Raw genomic sequence first — 27,953 nt, forward strand, 5'->3', positions numbered from 1 at the left:
CCTTCCTCTTTCCTATCTTTCCTCTAATTCTTCCTTACTTGTTTCTTCTCATTTGTAAAATGAATGATCGCCATCATGGCTATTAAATGTAAGAGTGCTAGTGTTTTGCTTATGCTGAAAGAAAGGGAAGCCATAAAATTTGAGGTGAAATAAAACATAATAAAGAACAGGGCAGGGTCATCAACTTTATAAAGCTTTTGGAATTCCCCTGAAAACCCCTTCTGAATCACTCCCGAGACCTCCCATAAAACCTTTTCCCTCAAGTGCCAGCTTCTAAAATAAGTTAAATTACATACTATTAAAGTTTCTGGGTTTTCTGTATTATTTGGCGATTCATCACTTTTATACTAATTTTATTGAGATATATCGCATTTTAACTACATTTTGAGTTCATTGACTTCTTGTGAGTTTGTCCAAGAGTTGAACTGAACATTGTTCCCTGTTCTAAACAACTGAAATATAATCAAACGTCTCAAACCTAGCCATTTGTAGGTTGTAGATGGTCATAACTATTCACAGATTTCTGTTTTACTATCTTTCTGGGTTATGTGGTGAAAATGAAATTGATCTTTTCTGTGGTTTCCTTCTCTCTCACATCTATGCTTCTTTTCTTTTCTCCTGTGCTGCCCAAGGAGGAAACTACTGCCTCGAGCATTGATGAATTAGGTGTCTTTTGCATAATAGTAGCTCTTGTTTATGGAGCATTTTTTCCCTAGTAGCAGGCACTTTTGTGAATGTTATTTCTAATGCTAATTCTCGTCTTAATTATTTTCATTTACATTTAAGAAACAGAGAATTAGAAATGGTAAGTAATTTGCTCAAGGTCACAGAGCTACTGAGTGGTGGGCTGCTTTAAATTTAGGTTCATTTAGCTCTAGGGACCATGTATTTTTCAAGATACTTTGGTAAAACTAATAGGATTAGAGGATGCGGGCTAAAATTTGAGTTACCACTTTGTGTAAAATAGTATGAGGCACTTAAGCATGTTATATGTGGAATTTAAGGGTCAGATAGTCTCTTATCATTAACAGGGTGAGAGACAGTTAAGACTTAATATGTTACTTCTATGTACTTGTTTTTTTGGTATTCCTTGTCTCCCTCATCCTCATTCCTGATATTCTCCCTTTGACCTCTCTAAGTTTGAAGATACAAGACCTATTGATCTCGAGTTTATCTTTAACCCCAGAGATAGACAACAGCAGTCAGTGAGCTTGATTTGCATTACAGTTTGATCTGGATCAAAGGTCCTTAATACAATCAGGCCAAAATTGATTCTTGAAAGAAAAAGAAATTGTAAATTTAAACCCTGTCTTTAACAACTTCCAGATTATTCTAATTCCTTTCTTTGGCCTGCCTTCTCACAGTTACAAATCATACCCAATTTAAGTGTAAATTTTTTGGTCCTCAGGTCGTCGGACTCCAAACCTGCTTCTCCCACGGTTTCTTCACTCCGCGCACTCAGAAGCTTAACACTAAACCCGGAGCTCTAGCCTGGTGCCCTTTCCCCTGTCATCCTGTTGTCACTCTATCAATAGATACTGTCAGTTCTTCATTCAGCATCTCTCCCATATTCACTGCTCACTGTCTGACTACCAACACTCTCCTCCAAATTACCATTGTTCTGACAGGGACTATGATAATAGTTTCTCTACTTCTCTTCTTAAACCCTTTGAAACCTTTCTTCACATAGCAGTCAGTGTGATATTTTAAAACTGTAAATAATAAGGACTCAACCCCATCTCATCCCACCCAGTCGATCCCTGCTTTAAACCCATTAATGTCTTTCCATTGCACTTAGATAAAGTGAAAATTCCTTTCTGGGACTACAAACCTGGAATGATTTGACATCTGCCTTTCTCTCCAATCCCATTTTGTACTACTCCCTTCCTTGACTACCATACTTTAGTCACTAGCTTTCTTGAACACATCAAACTTAGAATAAGAGTTTTGGGGATAGGGTGCGAAGCCTAGAACACTCTTGCTGATATCTTTCATATCTTGGATTAAGTGTCATATATTCAAGGGTAGACACTCTAACATTTCCAGTCAGTCATTCTGTTTTATAGAAAGTGAAAGCGAAGTCGCTCAGTCGTGTCTGACTCTCTGTGACCCCATGGACTATATATATAGCCCACCAAGGCTCCTCCGTCCATGGGATTCTCCAGGCAGGAATACTGGAGTGGGATTGCCATGTCCTTTTCCAGGGCATCTTCCCGACCCAGGGATTGAACCCAGGTCTTCCGCATTGCGGGCAGATGCTTTACCCTCTGAGCCACCAGAGAAGCCCCTGTTTTATAATCATATTATTCTAAATCTCTGCAAAGTACTCATGAGTTTTGGATATTTTTCTTGCTTGTTAACTTTTTCCTGGTGTATTAGTTTGAAAAATTTCAATCAGACAATATTTTAAAAGAATTTCACAGTGTATTCCTATAGGTGCTATGCTGTGCTTACTTGTGGCTGACTCTTTGCAACCCCATGGGCTGTAGCCCGCCAGGCTCCTCTGTCTGTGGAGATTCTCCAGGCAAGAATACTGGAGTGGATTGCAATGCCCTTCTCCAGATCTTCCCAACCCAGGGATCGAACCTGGGTCTCCCTCATTGCAGATGGGTTATTTACTGTGTGAGCCACACCAGGGAAGCCCAAGAATACTGGAGTGGGTAGGCTATCCCTTCTCCAGGGGAACTTTCTGACCTAGGAATTGAAACAGGGTCTCCTGCATTGCAGGCAGATTCTTTACCAACTGAGATACCAGGGAAGACTGGGGTCGGGGTACTTATATACCCAACACCAAAAACTCCATTATTAATCTTTTGCTAAATTTGCTATATTGCTTATTTGTTTGTTAAACTATTTAAATTTTGGTGCATTTCATAGTACATTGCAAGTACCAGTATGCATCCTACTAAATACTTGAATATACATGTCATTAACTTAATTCAGTTTGTATACAATTTGGTTATTTTAAGGCAAACTTTGTATACAGTAACATGAACACATCTGAAGTGTGTATTTGCTGATTTTGATATATGCATACTGCAAACACCACCAAGATGTTGAACATTACTGTCACCCTGGAAGGTTCCCTCATACTCAGTCCTTATCAGTCCTCACTTCCCCCACAACCAGGTTTATACCAAATATTCATTTTTATACCAAATTTTTATACCAAATATTCATTTCAGTTCAGTCGCTAGTTGTGTCCGACTCTTTGCAACCCCATGGACTGCAGCATGCCAGGCTTCCCTGTCCATCACCAACTCCTGGAGTTTACTCAGACTCATGTGCATTGAGTCAGTGATGCAATCCAATCATCTCATCCTCTGTTGTCCCCTTCTCCTCCCTCCCTCAGTCTTTCCCAGCATCAGGGTCTTTTCAAATGAGTCAGTTCTTCGCATCAGGTGGCCAAAGTATTGGAGCTTCAGCTTCAGCATCAGTCCTTCCAATGAAGATTCAGGACTGATCTCCTTTAGGATGGACTGGTTGGATCTCCTTGCAGTCCAAGGGAGTCTCAAGAGTCTTCTCCAACACCACAGTTCAAAAGCATCAGTTCTTTGGTGCTCAGCTTTCTTTAAAGTCCAACTCTCACATCCACACGTGACTACTGGCAAAACCATAGCCTTGACTAGATAGACCTTTGTTGGCAAAGTAATGTCTCTGCTTTATAATATGCTGTCTAGGTTGGTGATAACTTTCCTTCCAAGGAGTAAGCATCTTTTAATTTCATGGCTGCAGTCACCATCTGCAGTGATTTTGGAGCCCAAAAAATAAGTCTGTCACTATTTCCCCTGTTTCCCCATCTATTCCCATGATGTGATGGGATCAGATGCCATGATACTAGTTTTCTGAATGTTGAGCTTTAAGCCAACTTTTTCACTCTCCTCTTTCACTTTCATGAAGAGGCTCTTTAGTTCTTCTTCGCTTTCTGCCATAAGGGTGGTGTCATCTGCATGTCTGAGGTTACTGATATTTCTCCTGGCAATCATGATTCCAGCTTGTGCTTCTTCCAGCCCAGCGTTTCTCATGATGTACTCTGCATATAAGTTAAATAAGCAAGGTGACAATATACAGCCTTGACATACTCCTTTCCCTATTTAGAACCAGTCTGTTGTTCCATGTCTAGTTCTAACTGTTGCTTCCTGACCTGCGTATAGGTTTCTCAAGAGGCAGGTCAGGTGGTCTGGTATTCCCATCTCTTTAAGAATTTTCTATAGTTTGTGGTGATCCACACAGTCAAAGGCTTTGGCATAGTCAATAAAGCAGAAGTAGATGTTTTTCTGTAACTCTCTTGCTTTTTCTATGATCCAAGGGATGTTGGCAATTTGATCTATGGTTCCTCTGCCTTTTCTAAATCCAGCTTGAACATCTGGAAGTTTACGGTTCATGTACTGTCCAAGCCTGGCTTGGAGAATTTTGAGTATTACTCTACTAGCGTGTGAGATGAGTTCAATTGTGCAGTAGTTTGAGCATTCTTTGGCATTGCCTTTCTTTGGGATTGGGATGAAAACTGACCTTTTCCAGTCCTGTGGCCACTGCTGAGTTTTCCAAATTTGCTGACATATTGAGTGCAGCACTTTCACAGCATCATCTTTTAGGATTTGAAATAGCTCAACTGGAATTCCGTCACCTCCACTAGCTTTGTTCATAGTGATGCTTCCTAAGGCCCAGTTGGCTTCGCATTCCAGAATGTCTGGCTTTAGGTGAGTGATCACACCATCGTTATTATCTGGGTCATGAAGTTCTTTTTTGTACAGTCCCTCTGTGTATTCTTGCCACCTCTTCTTAATATCTTCTGCTTCTGTTAGATCCATACCATTTCTGTCCTTAATTGTGCCAGTCTTTGAAAGAGAAGTGTGAAAAGCTGGCTTAAAACTCAACGTTCAAAAAACTAATATCAAAAGCATCCGGTCCCATCATTTCATAGCAAATAGATGGGGAAGCAGTAAGAGACTTTATTTTCTTGGGCTCCAGAGTCACTGCAGATGGTGAGTGCAGCCATGGAATTAAAAGACACTTGCTCCTTGGAATAAAAGCTGTGACAAACTTAGCATATTAAAAAGCAGAGACATTGCTTTGCCAACAAAGATCCATCTAGTCAAAGCTATGGTTTTTCCTGTAGTCACGTATGGATGCGAGAGTTGGGCCATAAAGAAGGCTGAGTGCAGAAGAATTGATGCTTTTGAACTGTGGTGTTGGAGAAGACTCTTGAGAGTCCCTTGGACTGCAAGGAGATCCATCCAGTCCATCCTAAAGGAAACCGGCCCTGAATATTCATTGGAAGGACTGATGGTGAAACTGAAGCTCCAAAACTTCGGCCACCTGATGCGAAGAGCCGACTCATCAAGGAAGACCCTGAGGCTTGGGAAGATTGAATGCAGGAGGCGAAGGGGATGACAGAGGACAAGATGGTTGGATGGCATCACCAACTCAATGGATATGAGTTTGAGCAAGGTCTGAGCGATGATGAAGGACAGGGAGGCCTGATGTCGCTGCAGTTCATGGGGTCTCAAAGAGTTAGACACGACTGAGCGACTGAAAAACACCACCACCTACCACTCTCATGCCAGAACATTTTCAGTACCCCCAAAAGAAACTCTGTATCCATTAATGTGTGTGTGTGCACAAGGGCATGTGCTCAGTCATGTCCGACTCTTTTTTAATCCCATGGACTGTAGCCCACCAGGCTCCTCTGTCCATGGGATTCTCCAGGCAAGAATGCTGGAGTGGGTTGCCATTTCCTCCCCAGCTATCCAATAATAGTCACTCCTTATGTCCCAGCCCCTGGCAATCACCAATTTGCTTTCTGTTTCAATGGATTTATCTATTCTGAATATTTCACATAAATGGAATCATAAAACATATGACCTTCTGTGTTCACTTAGAGTTATATTTTCAAAGTTCCTGTATATGTATATTGGTACTTCATCCTTTATATGACCAAATAATATTCCATCCTGTTCCAGAATACTGGAATGGGTAGCCGTTCCCTTCTTCAGGGGATCTTCCCAACCCAGGAATCAAACTGGGGTCTCCTGCATTGCAGGTCGATTCGTTACCAGCTGAGCTACCAGGGAAGCCCAAATAATATTCCATTGTGTGTTTATAGTGCATTTTATTTATTCATTTAGCTGCAGACAGACATTTGGGTTGTTTCCATATACTGTTGTAGATAGTGCTGCTGTGAGTATGCATATCTATGCATGTTTGTGTATGTGTTTTCCACTATCTTGGTGTATACCTAGTTGTGGAATTGCTGGTTTACGTGGTGATTCTATGGTTAACTTTTTGAGGATCTGCCAGTCTATTTTCCCCAGTGGCTGAATCATCTAACATTCCTACTAGCAGTGTATGAGGTTTCCAGTTTCTTCCCATCCTTGACAATACTTGTTATTTTCTGTTTTTTTTTTTTTTTTTTTAATATTATGGCCATCCTAGTATGTGTGAAATGATATCTCACTGTGGCAGATATTGGCAGAATGGATAAAAAAAAATCCAACTATATGCTGTCTCTAGGAAACTCACTTTAGATCTAGACACAGAGATAGATTGAAAGCAAAAGGATAGAAATAGATATCCCATGCAAATAGTAATTAGAACTGGGGTGGCTCTACTAAAATATATTTTGTCTATCAGACAAAACAGACTTTAAGTCTGAAACTGTCAAAGAGATAAAAGACACTATGTATTTACTGTTATAAACATATATGCACCAAACAGCAGATACCGAAAATATATGAAGTAAATACTGACAGACTTGAAAAGAGAAATAGATAGCTGTACAGTAATAGTTGGGGACTTCAGTAGTAGAATTTAAATAATGAGTAGAACATCCACAGAGAGAATCAATAAGGAAGTAAAGATCTTAACAGTTTAAACCAATGAAACTTCATAGATATATAGAGGACACTCTACCCAATAGTAGAAATATACACATTTTTCCCAAGTGATTCTCTATTAATAGGAAGAGTGAATGATTGAGTTATAAAGAATTGAGTTGTAGAGAATTTTTGATGGAAAAGAGAAAATAGTATCAAGCTGGAACAGTATCTCATAAAGTTTGTTCCTTACCCTGCAGATCCCAGGATTCAGTTTCATGTGGAAATACTCTCTTGTCTCTTGTGATCAATTACCTTGATGGGTTTCTCTTCTCTTAAAATAGTGTGGGATTTTCTCTGCATTAAGCAAATTCTTTCTTTGAAAATGGTTGTTTTATGTTCATTTGCATAGTATTTTATAGTAAAGTTGACCATGGGTTAATTTGTATTTCTAGTACTTTGTATTTCTAGTGGCTTGCTTGGTAGCAGCTGGTAAAGAATCAGTCTCAATGCAGGAGTCCCCAGTTCGATTCCTGGGTCGGCAAGATCTGCTGGAGAAGGGATAGGCTACCCACTCCAGTATTCTTGGGCTTCACTGGTGGCTCAGATGGTAAAGAATCTGCCTGCAATACGGGAGATTTCTAGTACTTAAGAGAGTGATCATCACATAAGTATGTATTCAGTGAATGAATCCAAATAGAGATGTCTATATAAGTGTGGAAATAAGTAGACACACATTTTAAAGTTTTTTTTTTCCCACAGTATTTATAGATCATGATTTGACAATACTTTTCTCATTTTCTCCCCCATCATCTCCCAGTATGTAATGGAGATATATGGGAAGAGTAGCAATATTAAGTAAGACAGGATAAACTCTCAGCTAACAGATAACTAAAAAGAAAAAAAATAGCTAGGATTATTTAAGTAAACTTAGTATGTGATTGTTAATGACTATAGCACGTCAGTCCATTTAGGCTGTCCTTGGATTCACTCAGTTCAGTTCAGTCGCTCAGTCATGTCCGACCCTTTGCGACCCCATGAACCGCAGCACGCCAGGCCTCCCTGTCCATCACCAACTCCCGGAGTCTACTCAAACCCATGTCCATCGAGTCGGTGATGCCATCCAACCGTCTCATTCTCTGTCGTCCCCTTCTCCTCCTGCCCCCAATCCCTCCCAGCATCAGGGTTTTTTCCAGTGAGTCAACTCTTCGCATGAGGTGGCCAAAGTACTGGAATTTCAGCTTCAGCATCAGTCCTTCCAGGAAACACTCAGGACTGATCTCCTTTAGGATGAACTGGTTGGATCTCCTTGCAGTCCAAGGGACTCTCAAGAGTCTTCTCCAACACCACAGTTCAAAAGCATCAATTTTTCGGTGCTCAGCTTTCTTCACAGTCCAACTCTCATATCCATACGTGACCACTGGAAAAACCATAGCCTTGACCAGAAGGACCTTTGTTGGGAAAGTAATGTCTCTGCTTTTTAATATGCTATCTAGGTTGGTCATAACTTTCCTTCCAAGGAGTCTTTTAATTTCATGGCTGCAGTCACCATCTACAGTGATTTTGGAGCCCAAAAAATAAAGTCTGACACTGTTTCCACTGTCTCCCCATCTATTTCCCATGAGGTGATGGGACCAGATGCCATGATCTTAGTTTTCTGAATGTTGAGCTTTAAGCCAACTTTTTCACTGTCCTCTTTCACTTTCATCAAAGAGGCTTTTTAGTTCCTCTTCACTTTCTGCCATAAGGGTGGTGTCATCTGCATATCTGAGGTTATTGGTATTTTGTCCCGGCAATCTTGATTCCAGCTTGTGCTTCTTCCAGCCCAGTGTTTCTCATGATGTACTCTGCATATAAGTTAAATAAGCAGGGTGACAATATACAGCCTTGAGATACTCCTTTTCCTATTTGGAACCAGTCTGTTGTTCCATGTCCAGTTCTAACTGTTGGATTCATTAGGCAGGACTAATGGAAGTTTTAAGATTCCAATGTATGAGAGTCTTTTAATGAACCTTCTTGGCTTCACACTAACCTGTCATGTTATATCTTACATTCTCTGCAGGTTAGGCTCTCCCATAAATTTCTTGTTGATATCAGTCTTCCTACCACCTTGGCCCCTGTCTCTGATAAGTATGTAGGAACTTTATTATCTTTTCTTCTCTGCCCTGGCTGTTTTTTCTGTTCTTTGGCTAGTTTTCCTTTTGGCATGGTATAACGTTTAAAAAAGTTGCTCTTTTTTTTTTTTTCCTTTTTTTTTTTTTTAATATAGAAGAACTAATTGTTCATGCTAACAAGGGATAGAAATACTTAGCTAAGGCCTCAAATCTTTTCCTTCTTTCATATTGCTTAGAAAACTTTTCACATGTTATATGTGACTTTGTGGTTAAAGATATATCAAGGAAGCATTTGAAAAAATATTGCAATTTGTATCTTTTTCCCAATCTTAACATCCTGTTAATTCATTTTTCAATTTGGTCCTCAGTAGAAGAGATATTTAATATTCATTTATTTAATTAGGAGATTTACTAAGTAATGCCTGAGGAAAAATTACGTTGAAGAAAATGGTGTTAAAGTATTCTCACTTTTAAGGTTTTTATTTTGCAGTTTTCGTATTATTGAAGTCCTGTAGTCTTTTGAGGTTACAGTGATAGTCCGTGTTCTGTATCCCTTCTCTCCTTTCTTCGTCAGTTGGGTGCTTACATTTTCTTTCGTTACTCCAGTATACACACTTTGGGTTTAAGCATTATTTCACAAGTTCTCTTTCTGTTTTTTACCATGTTGTATTTGTTCTCAGTGTCTCTCTTTTTGTTTTACTGTTGTTCATTCTCGCATACCTTTTCTTTTTTCTATCACTGTATCGCAAAAGACTCTACGTGATCTTCAGACAGTAATGTGAAGACAGTAAGCCTTTGGTTTTGGTTTGTAAACTTTCTGTCAGCTCATTCTGCTCCAGTCTAGACACTGAACCATGCTTGATTCTGATCCCTGAATCAGAGTTAGGGATCTAGTAGTTTTTATTTGCCTGAGTAGAGGAAAGGTAGCCCAGATCAGTTTTTCCAAGAAAAAACAAAAACAAAAACTAATTGTCTCTCTTTGCCATATTTAAACAAGTACTGTTATGTACTGGTTTACTTCCTTATAACACAGCTTGTTTAAATCTTTATGTGTACACTACTGGTTCATTCTTATTTAAACAGTGTATTTGTATAGATATCTGTGTGTTCATGTGTGCATAGCCATCTTAGGAAAGGCAAAATGTCCTGTGCCCACTTTACACTTTTTCATTTTCCAGTGGTAAAAACTCAGTGATAATAAGGATCACCTCTAGGTACCTTTCTTAGAGATTTTGTTCCTCTGCAGTAGTAGTAAAGATATGAATAATTCATAGTTGTAATGTAACACATATATGTTTATGTTCTAGTTACAGGATAATTATAGGCCCTAGGGAAATATAAATATGTATCACTTCAGTCTGAAGTGTGCTATTCCGAAGATATATCAATACTAAATTGATAATGACTAAAGTAACTATAACTTGTAATTAAAAGGTTACAACAAAATAGTGAAAAATTATTACCAAATAACAATATGGGAAATGCATTGATGATGGAATTTATTTTTCCAAATTGTTTGGATTTTAATTATCTCCTTGTTTGTCTTCACAGTTGGAACTTTTCAGTGTAGCCGAGTGTTGCATGGCAGCTAAATTGCCTAGTAGATTTTGAATTATATTTCCTTGGAAAACTTAGTAATGTGGTAATTCTTATTTGAGTCTGTGCAACCATCATTCATTTATCAGAGGTGTAGTGTTACACCTTTTTATTGCCCTTGCCCTGTAACCTTAAACAGCAAAGATTTTCCTCATCCTCCATGTTCACTTCCCATTGGTAACATTATGGGGTGCATTGGAGTTCTAGACTATGCCAGCCTTGTCTGGGTATGAGGCTGATGGGGGTTCTGTCATCCACAGTGGCACGGATCATGGAGGCAGGAAGTAGAGGGGTCTCGATTTTGATCAGCAGTTCTCTGTAATTCAGCATTCACTATTATATTGCATTACGTGGTTTTGCAATTTGTATATCATTGTCATCATGTCCTCAATCTTGAATTCATCCCCTTTTCTCCATTTATCCTGTGGTTCCATTTGTTCAAGCTAGTGTCATCTTTTGCTTAGACCACTGTAATAGCCTTCCAGATGGCTCCTCTGTCACAGACTGGATACCTGTCTTAAAGCAGACCCTGGAATTTTATTGGGCAATACTCTTGGGACCAGTGCACATGAGGGAGTGAAAGAAATTGTGGACTGAAGGGGGATTTGAATTAAGTTGAGACGCAGACTCAACAATGGCCTTAGCTCTTCCTACAGAGAGTTCTCCATGTTGAAAAGTGAAAGTCGCTCAGTTGTGACTCTCTGCGACCCCATGGACTACACAGTCCATGGAATTCTCCAGGCCAAAATACTGGAGTGGGTAGCCTTTCCCTTCTGCAGGGGATCTTCCCAACCCAGGGATCAAACCCAGGTCTTAGGCATTGTAAGCGGATTCTTTACCAACTGAGCCATCAGGGAAGCCCAGTACTGGCTGGTCTTTTATATTAAATAGCTGTCTCAAATTGGGGCAATAAGATTGAACTGTTATACACCTATGTTAACTAAGCCTTGGGTGCAAGCTGCCCCTTGGAAGAAGTAATACAAGCTGAGGACAAGTTAGCTTTTGGTTGACGATTCTTCCAGCAGTTGGAGGACTGTCCTAACGTGGTGAGATGGACAGAGCTCTGTTTCATAATTTTAATATGTATTTTTCACAGTTGTTCATTTCTGAGTATTTTCAGAGTTCTGTTACGATTTTTGAATCAGGTCATTTAGGAATACATTAACAGTTTCAACTTTTTGTTATATTTCTAATTTAATTGCTTTCTGATCAGTGAGTATCATCTTTCTTATTTAGAAACTTTCTAATTTGGTGAGAATTGCTTTATGGCCAAGGAGTAAATCACCGTAAATACATCTTCCATGTGTGCCTGAACAGAGTGTATTCTCACAGTATTGTAGGTCATGTTTTACAGATGACCAGTAGATCAAATCTACCTATTGGGATTTTCAAATCTTCTAGTGATGTTCTTGGCTATTTGATCAGTTTTTGAGAGAGTGGATTAGTGATGTTGTCTTGCTTGCCAGGAAGTTAATGGGTAACATAGCAGTGTAATGTGTCTTCTTGGCTGATTTTACTTTTTATCAAAATGTATGGCTTTTTTGAGTTTGCTTTCTAATTTCATTTTATCAGTATTCTGCCTAAACCAGGTTATTTTGGTATTTTCCTATGTTCTTTCTTTTTTATTTTTCCAGTCAACCAGTAGTCTATTGATTGAGGTATCTCTTTTATAAGTCTATATACTGATTTTTTTTTTTTTTCTATTCAAGACTGGCACTGTCTTTAAACCATAGATTTCAGTTGATGTACATTTATTGTATTTACTACTTTCTGATTTATTTATATTATCTTTTTATTTTTGTTCCACTTCTTGGATTCTACTTTCTCTCCTTTCATGACTTCTTGTTGATAATAATTCTCTTTAAAATTTCTCTTCTTTATTCCATCCCTCCATTCCCCTCCCCCCCCCCACTCCTTTCCACTGTGATAGAAATTTTATGCTTATTTCTATTTCAGGGTTTACTATAGAAATTTCAGTTTGGAGACAGGTGTTCTTCAGTATCCTAAACTTTTTAAAATGTTTACTTATTTTAAAATTCAATCTACAGTTTATTCTCCTACCAAAGATTTCCTCTTATATGCTTTCTTGTATTTTATTTCCTTAAGCCTTTACCCCACTAATTATACATTGTTAGACAATTATAAATAGCTAATATTCATGTACCTTTACTCAAATATTTATCTTCTTTGTTCATTGTTCCTTCTTCCATCCCTGACTTTACAAATGGGATTATTTCTGTTTTTCCTGAAATTTACCCCGTAGAAGTTTCTACAGGTAGTTTTAACTCAGTTTTTGTTTAGATGGGACTATTCACATTCTGTGTTAAAAGATGACCTTGGTGTACATGCGAATCTAGGTTGATAGTGGTTTTCAGTTAGCATAGTGCTGTAATATTTATACTGCATTGTGCTCTGCAGCTACTGGAGAGAGAGGTGTCAGTCTGATTTTCGTTACTACTTTGTAGGCAGTCTGTTCTTTTTGTCCGGCTCCTTCATAAAATTGATTTTTATGAAGGAATGCTTTATGAAGAATAAAATTCAACTATTTTAAGTGTATAGGTTAGAGAATTTTAGTACATGTCACTACGATTAAGGTATAGATAATTTCTGTTCTTTTAAAAAGCATTGCTTTCTTCATTTTACACTTCCACCAGCAGTGCTTTAAGAGTTCTGGTTACCTACTTAGTCCATCCTTGGGAAACACTTGACATTACTTGTCTTTCTAGTTTTAGTCATTCTAATGGATATGCATATTTCATTGTGATTTTGATTTGTATTTCCTTAATACTGTTGAGCATATTTTCACATGCTTAATGACTATTCATTAATCTTTGCCAAACCAAAGGTCACTTAAATTTTCTCTTACTTACCTTCTAGACATTTTATTGTTTAGTACTATGTAGTTAGGTCTACAATCCACTTTGGGTTAACTTTTGTGAAATGTGAAGGACTTTGTCTAGATTCACTCTTTGCCCATGGATTTCCAGTTGTTCTAGCAACGTTTGTTGAAGAGATTGTCCTTTCTCTGTTGAGTTGCTTTTCCTTTCTGGTCAAAGATCATTGACTGTGTTTGTGTGAGTTTATTTCCACGCTTTTCATGCTATTCCATTGTTTGCTTTGACTATTCTCTTACCAATATCTTGGTGACTTTTATTACTGCAGCTTTATAGTAAGCCTTAGAGTTGGGTGATGTCCGTCTTTTGAGTTTGCTGTCCTCTTTTAGTACTGTGCTGGCCCTTATAGGTCTCTTACTTCTGTATATTAATGTTAAAATCAGTGTGTTGATACATATAAAATAGCTTAATGGGGTTTTGGTTGTAATTGCTTTGAATCTATAGATCAATTTGGGGAGAATTGGTATCTCAACAATATTGAGTTCATGCATGTGGAATTTTTCTTCATTTATTTAGTTAGCTCTTCCTTAATTTCATTCATCAGAATTTTGTAGTTTTCTGCATATAGATACTATACATATTTTGTAGATGTATGCCTAAATGTTTTATTCTTTGGGGTACTAATGTAAATGGTATTGTTTTTAATTTCAAGTGTTTCCATTGCTGGTATGTGGGAATGCAATTCAACTTGTAATTACATTAGTCTTAGAAGGTTTTTTTTTTTGTTTGTTTGGATTTTTTTTGGTGGTGGTGGTGGTTGATTCTTTGAGATTTTCTTCATAGATGATCTTATTTCCTGCTAATGACATTTCTTCCTTCTCAGTTTGTTTACCTTCATCTTGTCTTTGCATAAACTGGGACCTATAGTAAGATGTTGAACAGGAGGGGTAAGAAAGGACATCCTTGCCTTGTTCCTGATCCTAGGAAGAGTTGGACATGACTGAAGCGACTTAGCATTCACAGTTCTTACACGTACAGCTTACTCATCAATGTAAATAAACCCTTACCATTTTAGGTAGTAGAGAGAAGTGATCATATGTATATATTAAAGAATTTTGCTGACCTCTCTATAGTTTGATGGGACTAACTGTACTAGTAGGGAGCTCTGTTAGGAGATTTCTGGTTAGCACCACCAAATTAGGAATCAGACATTTCTCAAGAAATATTTCACTTTTCCTTTCTTTTTGCCTTTCCTTCTCTATCAGTCATTACAGCCTATGAATTTTTTAATTGAAGAAACTATAGGTGAAAAACTACATAAAATTCCTCATTATATGACTCATGATATTTACATCATGAAGATGTCGTTTCACCAACCTTTACAGTGTCAGATTATGCCACTGTATATAGGGGCAGGTTTTGCTTAAAGGGGGATAGATTGTGTGCTGTGTGTCTTGTGTAGCTCAACATCGTGTGTTGGTCAAGAAAAACAGTTACACTTGGGATTCATAACTGAGTGGGGAGCACCAAGCCCTAGATGCTTCTTCCGTCCACATCCTGTCTACACATTGTGCTGACCCTCAGTCTAACACTAGGCGCGACTTTTCTCTCTCTGCATCGACAGCTGAGCCCGGTTACGGCTCTCTCTCTGCTGGTGGTTTACTTGCCAGGTCGTGTCTCACTCTTTTTTTTTTTTTTTTTTGTGTCTCACTCTTTTGTGACCCTGTGAGCTGTAGCCCTCCAGGCTCCCCTGTCCATGGACCTCTCCAGGCAGGAATACTGAAGTGGGTTGCCATTTCCTTCTCCAGCGGTGTTTCCCGATGATCAGACCTGCAGCTCTTGGGTCTCTTGAGTTGGCAGATGGATTCTTTACCGCTGAGCCACCAGGGAAGCCCCGTCAGTCCTCCTCACTTAGAGTCACAGGCAGGCATCCAGTGAGAGGATGGTAAAGGTTAGGAAAAATTTGCCGACAGCACTAGGACCTGAGGGTTTTTTTTTTTTTTAAAGCAATCTTATCATACCAGGAAATTTGTCTCCTTTTATAAACCTTGGAGAATTTTGTTTTGTTATGATAAGGAAGGTGGTTCTGTTTCAAACATATGTCAACTAAAGATTATAAATTTAAAGAAATGTGTTCTAGACAAAAGTTGAACAGAGGAATAAGTACTCTAACGGATTAAACAATGTGAGAGAACGTTAGTGGATATTTCATACCCAGGCTGGAAAAAGTGAGGTGTTGCAGGCCATCAGCTTGGTCACTTCAGATTTTTCCAGGAATGCCAACTTTTGACTGAATGTTTTTTTTCCTTTTTCTTCCAGTTCCTGGCACCCCATAACTTACCCTAATTAGAGTCACAGACACAATAAGAAAGTGGGGATGACGGACTGGGCTTTTTGATATTATTTAACATCATCTGTGTGGAATATTTTTTCCCCTCCTTTTCAAATGGCTAGTTCTCATTTCTCCATGGCATGGTGACAGCATAAAAATATATGCTGTCTGAAATTTAATGACTTACTTGGCATAAGACTTTGAGTAGAATACCTTACTATTATATTCAGTTATAGCTCAAAAATTACATTGAGTTCATGACTGTAATGTCACCAACTTCTACCAGTTTCTCCCTGTCTCTCAGTTGTTTAGTATTTGGCTTCTTAAATTCTTGTCAAGGAGTCTTCTCTTCTGGGTCATGTGTATTCGAAGGTCTATTGCTGCAGTGCCCCCTTTGGGGGCACTGTGTTGCAATTGTCTTATTATATATTACCTTGTTGCCTAACAGTGAATCACCTCTTCTGAACATAAAATAGGGTAGCTTCCCTGGTGGGTCAGTGGTAAAGAACTTGCCTGTCAATGCAGGGGGCATAAGAGACATGGGTTTGATCCCTGGGTCGGGAAGATCCCCTGGAGGAGGGCATGGCAACTCACTCAAGTATTCTTGTCCAGAGAATCCCATGGACAGAGGAGCCTGGGGAGCTATTGTCCATGAGGTCGCAAAGAGTCAGACATGGCTGAAGCGACAGCACTGAACATAAAATAATTTGTTGTTGACAGATGATTTTTACGTGTCTTGTTTTAGCATCTAGTTCTTTGTTGCCAAAGAATATTTCCAAATCTTATTTTGGAACCTCACAAATCCCTATATAGTCCAGGATCCATAGTAAATGACTAAGATGAGGTTAATATTGGAATCAGAATAACTGCACACTTCCTAATCCTCAGTGGTAACTGGAAATAGTAGAGACATGGGGTATGGATATCACTCCTCTTGTGGTTTCCTGTTCACATGGATAAATAGTTTTTGATGGTGAACTGATAACATGTTTTATAGTGGCATAATAAAGACCTTAAGTTGTTTTTAAAAAGATATCTCAGGCCTGCTGGTTTCTAATTTTTAGATATTGTTTCTTCACTGCTCAAAAACAGGCTAATTCTTCTTTACTGATTTCAATCTAGTTCCTTTATGTGATATTCATTGTGGGGCTGCAGTGCTGAGAGACAAATACTGTTCTTGTTACTCTCAAGCAGAATCTGTAGAATGCAAAAGTGTGTAGGATAATTTGCACCTAATTTATGTGTCCAGTTCTCTTTTCCTCTGCCATCCTGCAGATAAACTCTGTACTTCAGATTGTTTCAGTCCTTCCTTAAACCTGTCCTGTGCTTCCCCACCTCTGTTTCATTTCTGTTCTTCCTGCCTAACGTGTTCCTATCCTGCCCATCCTTCATCGTCTTATATAAATAGCCCTATCTGTTGTGTGCTGTGTGCTAAGTCGCTTCTGTCATGTCTGACTCTGTGCAACCCAGTGGATTCTAGCTCTCCAGGTTCCTCTGTCCATGAGATTTCCCAGGCAAGAATACTGAACTGGGTTGCCATGTCTTCCTCCAGGAAATCTTCCCGACCCAGGGATCAAACCTGTGTCCCTTCTGTCTCCTGCGTTGGTGGGCAGGTTCTTTACCACTAGCGCCACCTGGGAAGCCTCCTGTCTGTCGGGTTGGCCAAAAAGTTTATTTGGGTTTTGCCATCTTAGCTTATGGAAAAACCTGAATGAACTTTTTGGACAACCCAATATAATATGCTTTTCTTAATCCCTTTTCCTCTTTCCTATGATTCCTTTCTGAATTCCCACTGAGAGAATTATCTGGGGTCCTATGCCTCTTTCTTCCTAGATAATACGGCTCCCCGTGTGAAAATAGCGTATTCGTCTTTCTTGTTCGTATTGCACCTAGTATTGCTTTTCTAGTGCTGTCCCACATAAATCTATCTCACATAAGTGTAGCCAGTATCTGAACTTTTAAAGCTGAATTAATTATGAAACACTTAGGAAGCAAGAGCCATTTTAACCGAGTCAGAGTTAAGAGTGATGCTTTGTGGCTCAGGGGTCAGAGGTCTGTGGCATTTGGCCCTGTCCGCCCTTGTCTTCAAAGGCATCACTGGGCAGGCGGAGCCCTTCAAGGGCTCCCTGACCTCTTCTTTCTTCACAAACGATCACAAACAAGTGGTCTCGGACATGAGTATCTCCACCGTATTGTCAGAAACCCTCCAAACACAGGGACTTCACAGCTTTTCTTGGTAAGTCATCATAGATGACTCATGCTGTCAAAATTTTTACTTTATAATTTTTACTTTATATTGAGTCTAAATACTCAATCCTGTTTAATCACAGCAGTTTTATTCTTTTCTCTTACAAGACATTGGCTGAAAGCATCCTCCGTTTCGGGCCTGACGTTGTATTTTCGTAGTAGTCCCACGTCTAGGCATATTATCCCCTGGTGACTGAATGGTATCGGTTGGTAGCGTCTCCGTGATGGTAGCAAGCCCTGCCTCTTCAGCTCCGGTCGTAATAGAGCAGCCATGGCTTGATTTTTCCCAAAGCCATCACGTCTTTCTTGCAGATAAAAACTGCAGGGGTTCCCTATAATTTTGCAGATGAAAATACCTAAAGTACCTGTAAATCATTACATTTGAAAACAAGGAATTTAATTTGTTGTGCATGCACACAGCAGATTGGGGGAATCAGAAGGAATGCATGTGTTCGTGTGTGTGTGTGTCTGTTTCCTTAATGCTATATAAGTTGTTTCTTATATCATTGGTCAATTAATACTGTATCTACTTCCAATTTTGGAATCCACTGTCAAATTATGTTTTCTTATTGGGGAAAATGTTGCATTTATTGATACACAGTCTTTTTCTTTTAAAAATGATCACACTCATTTTAAAAAATATATGAAACATATATGAAATATATGTAAGATCCTTACACCAGCATTATTTTCCTGATGCTAAAGAAAGGAACTTTTAAATAAGTTAGTTATTGTCTTCTATGTTATTGAACATGTGGTCAGTTGTCATGTTCGTGCATCCAGATGATCGAAGCCTGAACTGCTGTCTCATTCTTCCCTGCTGTTAGGCTACCCTGTCATGATCAAGGCCTCAGCAGGCGGTGGTGGGAAGGGCATGCGGATCGCTTGGGATGATGAAGAGACCAGGTGAGATTCTGTCCAAAATATACTTTTGATGAAAATAGCAGTTACTGGAGTTTTGTTAAACTGACAAGTAAACAGATACCAAAAACATAATGGAATAATTAAGACAATTATCTAATTTTTACTCCTCTAGATGGGAAAAATTAAAATTAGGCAGAGAAGTTTCTTATTTATATTGTGGTGATTATCCTATTTTAGAAAGTTTTCTTTTTTTACTATCTCAAACATTAATAAAGGATTATCTTTTACAGTGTATTTCGAAAGATTACAGTCATGATTCTGTCTTCTAGGTAAAAATCGCTAATGTTTGGCTATTTAATTCTGAATATGATTGAAGATTTGAATCTAATATATTTGAAAGCAGTAGTAATTTCATCTGTTTATGTATTACTCAGTACTCATTTGCTTCCCTTTAATTGTCTGTAAAAATCGTGAACTACTTTGATAACTTTAGTGTTATCTTTATAGTGTTACTGTATTTCAATGTAATTTATAGTGTGAAATATATTTCCTTTTGAATTTGAAATTATAGCATGTCCTTCATATGTGGTGTACTCTGTTATGTATTTGAACAGTTTCTTAGTAGTAGTTTCAGAAATCAAAAGAGACTGAAAACAAAATTTTAAAAACTTGTTGTATTGATAACATCATGGTGAGTGGAAAAATTTTTTGAACAACTGCCTTGTCCATGCAAGTTTTAGGGGACTCTACTCAGATTTGTATTATGTACTTCAAAGCTTGACAGTAAGAGAGATTTATGTCATTTTTCAAAGGAAAGGGATGAAAAAAATCACTGAATTATTATCATTAATGTTGCCTTTCCTGCCCTTTCTCTACCCAGAAGTAATTTGGTCTTCCAAATGGTTAGTTCTTTTTTCTTCTTTTCTTTTCCTTTCCTTCTCTTTCCCTGAAATCTCTGAAAGAGAGAAATCAGGAGTAGTCGGTATGAAAGCTGTCCAGTGCAAAGCTAGTTCAGAAGTTAGGTTCTAAAGTGAACTTACAAGGTAAAAACCTCTCAGGGGCAATAGATTACCCTAAAATCTGAGGGGGCAGACACCACATTGCAGACTTGCACAGGTAGTTTTAACTCTAAAAGACGATTGTCTCAGAACACCGCTGTTTGTTGGGTTGTGCGTCAGAGGTGGGGTGATGATATATGCCTGAGACAGGTCTTTCAACCCCAGCCTCATGCTCAGTGTTACAGCCCCCACATGGTGACCGAGGTCCCATCAGAGTCTCCTCTCCCATCTTAACTTACCCAGCATGAAGAAACTCACTGGGTGCATTGGTGTTGTTATTGAGGTTTTTGATACTGACAGCCTCCTATATGACAAGCAGTGTTTTAGAAAGTTTCCAGGAATAGAGCCATGAACAGAAACACACTAAATAATCTGGTCCTCTCTGCACTTCCCTTTGTTCCTCCATAGCCAGTGTATGACTGGATCGGGAGTTCTTAACCTTTGAATTTATAGACGCATAAAGTTCAGGGATGTTCATGCATCTGGATAAGGGGAAAAAAGTACATATTTCTTTTACTAGCCTCTACCTGGAATTTAGTGTTTGCTCCAATATAGACTACCAACTACAATAGTAGTAGTGTCTGTGGAACTTCGCACCCTTCAGGAAGTCCCTTATATTTTCTCATCACAGTTATCACAGATACCTCTAAGTAGCAGTGATTATTAGACTTGTTGGAGCTTATTAACGAATAAAGAGCCACTTACATGATATCCCAAATTTGTTTTTAAAGAATATCTCAATACCTTTATTTCAATATAATTTCTTAGAAAATCCTATATATACTCTTTTCTACATTTTAAATCACTTTGAGCATTATTTTGACAAATGCTGTGTGATCCTGCCAGAGGCATCCGTGACATAAACGAGGTTCAGAAACCCCTTCTGGTAGGAAGAGACAGTGAACAGGATCAAAGTCAATCATATCCTATTGTGGAGGGTGATAAGCAATATAAAAAAAATAAAGGAGGAAAGGAAGAGGCATGGGGAGTGTTGGAAGGAATTCCCATTGTAAACAGGACTGGCCGGTTTGTCCTCGCTGAGTAGGCATGTTTGAGTGGTAAGGTTAGAGGGCGTGGAGATGAGGACCAGGCTAGGGGAGAGCAGGTGTGGAGGCGATGATGCAGGAGCGGGTCTGGAGACAAGCAGGTGGCCAGGTGGTGGGGCTAGGAGGAGATGGGGAACAGACCGTCTGGGACCTTGTAGGCCATGCTTAGTGAGACATAGGCTCTTGGAGGGTTTTGAGTAGAGAAGTCACAATCATGGAACGTCACAACAAATTCCTCACCTTATTTACATGTTTTGAATTGTAGAAATTTTCAGACATACAACAATGTAGAAGAATGTAATGAACTTCTGTACTATGTATCATCCAGATGAACCAGTTGTCAAGATTTTGTGACTTAAGTTCACACACACACACACACACACAGAATTTGCTGAATGATAGGATATAGATTTTAAATACCTGGCCCTGTTTAAGATACACACACACACACACACAGAATTTGCTGAATGATAGGATATAGATTTTAAATACTTGGCCCTGTTTAAGACACACACACACACACACACACACACACACACACACATATTTGGCTGTTATTGTCTCTTTGGCCTTGGTGGTTTAGTCGCCCTGTTTAAGACACACACACACACACACACACACACACACACACATTTGGCTGTTATTGTCTCTTTGGCCTTGGTGGTTTAGTCGCCCTGTTTAAGACACACACACACACACACACACACACACACACACACACATTTGGCTGTTATTGTCTCTTTGGCCTTGGTGGTTTAGTCGCCAAACCGTATCCGACTCTTGTGACCCCATGGACTGTAGCCTGCCAGACTCCTTGGTCCTTGGGATTTCCCAGGCAAGAATACTGGAGTGGGTAATCATTTCCTCCTCTAGGGGATATTCCAGACATATTCTTTACCAACTGAACTACCGGGGAGTTCATATATATGAATTAAATGGCTGTGCTGCAACACTGCTTTACTTGAAAATTTCTTGGGAAATGCTGAGAGGTTAAGGTCAAAATGGAGGCATTTATCTTCACAGTTAAAGAATGCTTAATTGAAGAATGGTCTGCTTCTTAGCCTCTCTCTGGAATTCTTCTCCCCATGTTCCTTTTGATGGTAGAGACTTAGAGAGCATTGGTTACCTCTCTGAAAGGTTGGCAGTTGGGCTGGCTGGTTGCTGTGTGTGGGCGGAAGGATAAGAGGCATGCTTAGTCCCATTTTTACCACATAATTTGTCTTACTTGACTTCTATCTTTTGAAGTTCAGGTTTTGAAGCTATCTCTTGTGCTTTGTTTGTAACCCCAGTGATTTAGTGGACGTCTCCATGGGTTGCTTGGGCTTCCTCACAGTATGGTGGCTTTGATTTCTTATTTAGTGACCCAAGCGTCCAGGAGCATTTGTTTCAAATCCAAGTGAAAGCTGTATCACTTTTTATGATCGAGTCTCAAAATTCATACACAGCTTCCCTTCTACCATACTGTTTGATTACCAGTGAGCACAAATTCCCGCTGAATGCAAGGGGAGGAACGTTAGACTTCACTTCCTTATGCAGGAGTGGCAAGTTTCTTAGAAGAGCACATTGAGTGGGAGATGCCATTGTGGCCATGTTTCGAAAACACAATCTGCTATATTCTCTGCAGTAAAAAAATTAAAAATTAAAAAATTAAGATATTAAACACAACTTAATAGTTTTATAAGAGATGTGTATTTTGTGAACTCTTTTTTTCCTCAGAGTTTTCCCCTTTTGTATAGCAATTATAGAGCAATTTCACTACAAGTCTTAGCACTTAGTCTTTTTAAAAAAAAAAAGACTGGGTGCCCCAGGTCTTAGCTGTGCCACATAAGATCTTTAGTTGTGGCATGTGGGATCTAATTTCCTGACCAGACATGGAACCTGGGTCACCCCCGCATTGAGAGTGTGGAGTCTTGGCCACTGGACCACTAAGGGAACGCCCACATGTAGTTTTCATTATTCTTCATAGAATGTCAGATTTTTTATCAGTCATTTCTCCAAGGCTACTCTTGGTAACATATTCTTTTATAGTGAGATTACTTATCAGTTTCCTGGTAGTCAGTGATTTTAACCAGTGGATTTTCACCGGTGGATTTGGTTTTTAACCAGTGGATTTTAATGTAGAATGCAGTGTCTTCAGAAATCACCATATCTATTATATTGGGCCTCTTTGGTAAATAAGTTAACCCTTTCTTGGCTAGTAAATGGCACATTGTTTCAAAATATTTTCATATAATTAGTAAAAGTATGTACATAAACACTTTTCTACCTAAAGTATGATATTAGTTGATATAATGACATAGGATCCTCATTTTAAAAATTTTCTCTGTAACCTCTGTTAATTTGGAAAAATAAAAACTTTGGAAGAATTGAGGGATCAGTCCAGAAAACACCCATATATTGTCTTTTGGAGTCACCAGCTGTTGACATAATGCTGAACTATTTTTATTCCTTCCTTTCTCCTAACTTGAGGAAGAAATTTTTCACATATTCCACAAAAGTTTTAACATTCCTCAGAAAATGTAGTAGCTGTTTATTAGCCTAAGAATTGTGTCCCTTTTGTAACATCTTCAGGGAAGTATCATCTGTACTTAGAAGTTTTAGAACATCTGAAAGATTTTTTTTAAAAGTTTAGTGTTGGTTATGGCATGCTGCAGTCCATGGTGTCGCACAGAATTGGACACAACTTGGTGACTGAACAACCACAACATATTAAATTAGGATGAGAGTATTGGAGGTTATTGAAAATAAATTCATATATTTTCACACTCTCTGACTTCCTTTTCTTTACGCCACTTTAAATGAAATGTTGTGGCATGAATGGAAAATTAATCCTCTCTACATTTCGGAGTGCCCCTATATGATTTCAGGTGTTGTGAGGGCAGTTTCTGTTTATTTTTGTATTTCTATCACATATATAATATATGCACCAGGCTCAGTTTCACTGTTAGTATTTATGGAATGAATGTATTAATGAGTGGTACAAATGATCCAAATGCAATTTTCCATGAATTCTAAAACATTTTGGTAATGCTCTCAAACTTGATACTTTATTTGGGTGACTTTGATTTTTTACTTTTGGTATTTGTGATTTTAAAGCAAAATAAAAACTCTAAAATCATTAGAGCAGAGACAAACTGTAGTGTTATGTTTTTCCTTTGTGAATCATTGTATCTCACCTAATAAGAAGTTGGTTATATGATATTGAAAACAACGATTCATCATGCTTTAGTTCCTTTGAGGTTTTCAGTCTCCTGAGATCTTAACTCCATTCCCTTAAATCGTGAAAGTAATGGAGGACTAAGAAAACATGACACTTTTTCTCCAAGACCACTGAGAGATAGAAATATTTGCAGTATGTTTTGAAATTTATCTTCTAGTCAGTGTTTATTTGCAATGTTGTATTTTTCAAGCACACAAATAAGATAGTTATTTCTAACATTGCCAGATGAAGTGTTTGCAAATGAAAGTATTAAAAGAATTTTAATGTTGAACATTAAATACAGGTATTTGATGTGTTCAGTTCAGTTCAGTTCAGTCGCTCAGTCGTGTCTGACTCTTTGCAACCCCATGAATCGCAGCACGCCAGGCCTCCCTGTCCATCACAAACTCCCGGAGTTTACTCAAACTCATACCAGAAACTATTAATTACATGTAAAAGGAAATAAAGTTTATATTCTGTATATATCAATGAATGGAACATAAGATCCTCAATTATTTTTAAGTAAGCAAGTCTGAGTTTTTAATAGACTGAATGAACTCATTTCAAAGTGTGTGACTTTGGTAAGCATATTTTAATAATATTAATAATGTTTAAGTTATTATAGTTTGGAAATAAATGTGTAAAAATATTTAAATTGATGTTTTTATTTAAAAAATCAAGTTCTCTTTTGTTATGTATAAAAATATTTAAATTCATGTTTTTATTTAAAAAATCAAGCTGTTCTCTTTTGTTTACTATTTTTGAGCAGTTTTAAAGAAGATAAAAATTTTAATGATTTGTATGGACGTGTGGGGGACCATTTAAAGTTGTGTACTTAAAATATTTGGAAATGTTCTCGAGGACTTTCCTCTCCTGTTCTTATTGAGTTTATTTGCTGTGGTTTTGCCCCAGCTGTGCAGTTGCCTATGTTCTTTACATTTTTGTGTGCATCATCTCACTTTTGAATCAAATGGGTATTCATTTTTATATATTTTTATTAGTGGAATTAAGGTATATTAAGGTCAAAGAAATGAAATTTTACATGCTTTGATGGCTTATTAAAATTTCTCTTTTTTTTTAAAGCAGTTGGTGAAATAAGTATTTGGTATTCTTCTTTCTATAAAACTCTAAGATCAGGGAAATTAAAGCATTTACCCAGAGTCACAGTACTAGTAAGTGGAAGACTTTGTTGTTCAGTCAAAATTAATTGAGTTATTTGTATGTTAAGTGTATTTTTCTCTGCTTTGCTCAGAAGTATGCAAAAATAAACCTTTATTTACTTTTCTTTATATCAGGGGCTGTATTTGTTTTGTGTTCATGTGACTCTTCTGTTTTTCTTCATAGGGATGGTTTTCGATTTTCATCTCAAGAAGCTGCTTCTAGTTTTGGTGATGATAGGCTACTAATAGAAAAATTTATTGATAACCCCCGTCATATAGAAATCCAGGTTGGTACATTTTAAGATACTTTCAAATCATTATGACTTTAAAATAATATTACTTAGTCCTATTAGAAACACATCCTCTCTTAAATTTTGGGGTGATTGTGAATGGTCTGTCCTTTATTGAGCCCATCTTTGCATGAAATATTCCCTTGGTATCTCTAATTTTCTTTTTTTTCTTCCACTTATTTTTATTAGTTGGAGGCTAATTACTTTACAATATTGTAGTGGTTTTTGCCATACCTTGACATGAGTCAGCCATGGATTTACATGTATTCCCCATCCTGAACCCCCTCCCACCTCCCTCCCCATCCCATCCCTCTGGGTTGTCCCAGTGCACCAGCCCCGAGCACTTGTCTCATGCATCCAACCTGGACTGGCGATCTCTTTCACACTTGGTAATATACATGTTTTGATGCTGTTCTCTCAGATCATCCCACCCTCGCCTTCTCCCATAGAGTCCAAATGTCTGTTCTGTACATCTGTGTCTCTTTTTCTGTCTTGCATATAGGGTTATCGTTACCATCTTTCTAAATTCTAATTTTCTTGACGAGATCTCTAGTCTTTCCCATGCTATTGTTTTCTTCTATTTCTTTGCAGTGATCCCTGAGGAAGGCTTTCTCATCTCTCCTTGCTATTCTTGGGAACTCTACATTCAAATGGGAATATCTTTCCTTTTCTCCTTTTCCTTTCGCTTCTCTTCTTTTCACAGCTATTTGTAAGGCCTCCTCAGACAGCCGTTTTGCTTTTTTGCATTTCTTTTTCTTGGGGATGGTCTTGATCCCTGTCTCCTGTACAGTGTCACGAACCTCTGTCCATAGTTCATCAGGCACTCTTGTCTATTAGATCTTATACCTTGAATCTATTTCTCACTTCCACTGTATAATTGTAAGGGATTTGATTTAGGTCATATCTGAATGCTCTAGTGGTTTTCCCTACTTTCTTCAATTTCAGTCTGAATTTGTCAATAAGGAGTTCACGATCTGAGCCACAGTCAGCTCCCAGTCTTGTTTTTGCTGACTGTATAGAGCTTCTCCATCTTTGGCTGCAAAGAATATAATCAATCTGATTTCGATATTGACCATCTGGTGATGTCTATGTGTGGAGTCTTCTCTTGTGTTGCTAGGAGAGGGTGTTTTCTATGACCAGTGTGTTCTTTTGGCAAAACACTATTAGCCTTTGCCCTGCTTCGTTCTGTACTCCAAGACCAAATTTGCCCATTACTCCAGGTATTTCTTGACTTCCTACTTTTGCATTCCAGTCCCTTATAATGAAAAGGACATCTTTTTTTGGATGTTAGTTCTAGAAGGTCTTGTAGGTCTTCATAGAACTGTTGATAGAAAGTTCCCAGTTCAGCCATCTTTCACACCATTTGATGTTCTCAGTTTTTTAATGTCTAGCCATTTTGGTGGACATGTAACAGTATCTCTGTTTTAATTTGCATTTCCCTAATGAATATTGATGTTGAGCATGTGTGTTTTTTTTTTTTTTAAGTTGATTAACCAAAAGTGGATATCGTATTTTCTGGTGACCGCTCAAGTCTCATCCTTGGTTGCCCCCCCACTTTCAAATTTTACTTTTTAAAATTATTGAATGTTGAGGGTTCTATATCTGTTTTGTTTATGGGTCCTTAAGGTTTTTATAATAATTCTAGTTTGAGAGGGTAGTCCCTTGGGCCAGCATGTGGTGGAGGTGGTGAGAGGTGATTGAATTCAGGGTGTTTTGTGAATGTAGACTAGATTTTCTAAAAGATTGATGTGATATAAAAAAAAAATTAGGCATCAGAAATATTTTTAGGCTTTTGGCCCAAGAAATGATAAGAATGGGACTGTCTTTTACTGACATGGGAAAGACTGTGAGAGGTGCATATTTGGAGGAAATCAGGGTATGAAAATGAACAGATGAAGGCTGAGATGTCCCTCAGATACCAAAATGTGGGTTTGAGTAGACTATTGGATATTGGAGCCTATAATTTAGGGGAGATATTAATATTTGAGCTGTCCTTCCTGTAAGATCCTAAAGGCAAAATAGATTTTCCCCTTCTCTGTATTCCCCGTCCAGCACTTACTTGTGCTGTCAGAAGACCACTTAAGCCATATTACCTATAGCCATCTCACTCTTTCCATGCTAAAAAGTATCACTTTTTTACTGATACTCAATAAATGTTTGTTGTGTTGTGTTAAATAATATTTCTATGTCAATTTTTAGCTTATTTTAATTAACCATGGCATATATTTATGCTGATATTTTTTAACATAGGTGAAAGTGCCTCCCAGTAACTTAAATAGGCAGCACAGGTGTTTCCCAGATCTGGTCTGCACTTGGGAGTTGCTTTTGTTTTTTCAACTTACTTTCTTCATTTTTAATTAATTAATATTGGATCATGTGTGCACATGATAGAGGGTAT

General features: G+C 38.2%; 1 protein-coding gene across 2 annotated transcripts in view; it reads left to right on the forward strand.

Annotated features, from left to right (window-relative positions):
* PCCA (propionyl-CoA carboxylase subunit alpha) overlaps window positions 1–27,953 on the forward strand; it is a 349,630-nt gene that overhangs the window by 115,158 nt on the left and 206,519 nt on the right. For both annotated transcript variants that reach the window (XM_061133801.1, XM_061133802.1), the window contains 2 exons: window positions 18,766–18,844; window positions 25,450–25,552. In XM_061133801.1, coding sequence (XP_060989784.1) covers window positions 18,766–18,844; window positions 25,450–25,552 — 182 coding nt within the window. The remainder of the gene's footprint in view (window positions 1–18,765; window positions 18,845–25,449; window positions 25,553–27,953) is intronic.

Source organism: Dama dama, chromosome 30 (genome assembly GCF_033118175.1).
Source record: "Dama dama isolate Ldn47 chromosome 30, ASM3311817v1, whole genome shotgun sequence".
Taxonomy (NCBI): Eukaryota; Metazoa; Chordata; class Mammalia; order Artiodactyla; family Cervidae; genus Dama; species Dama dama.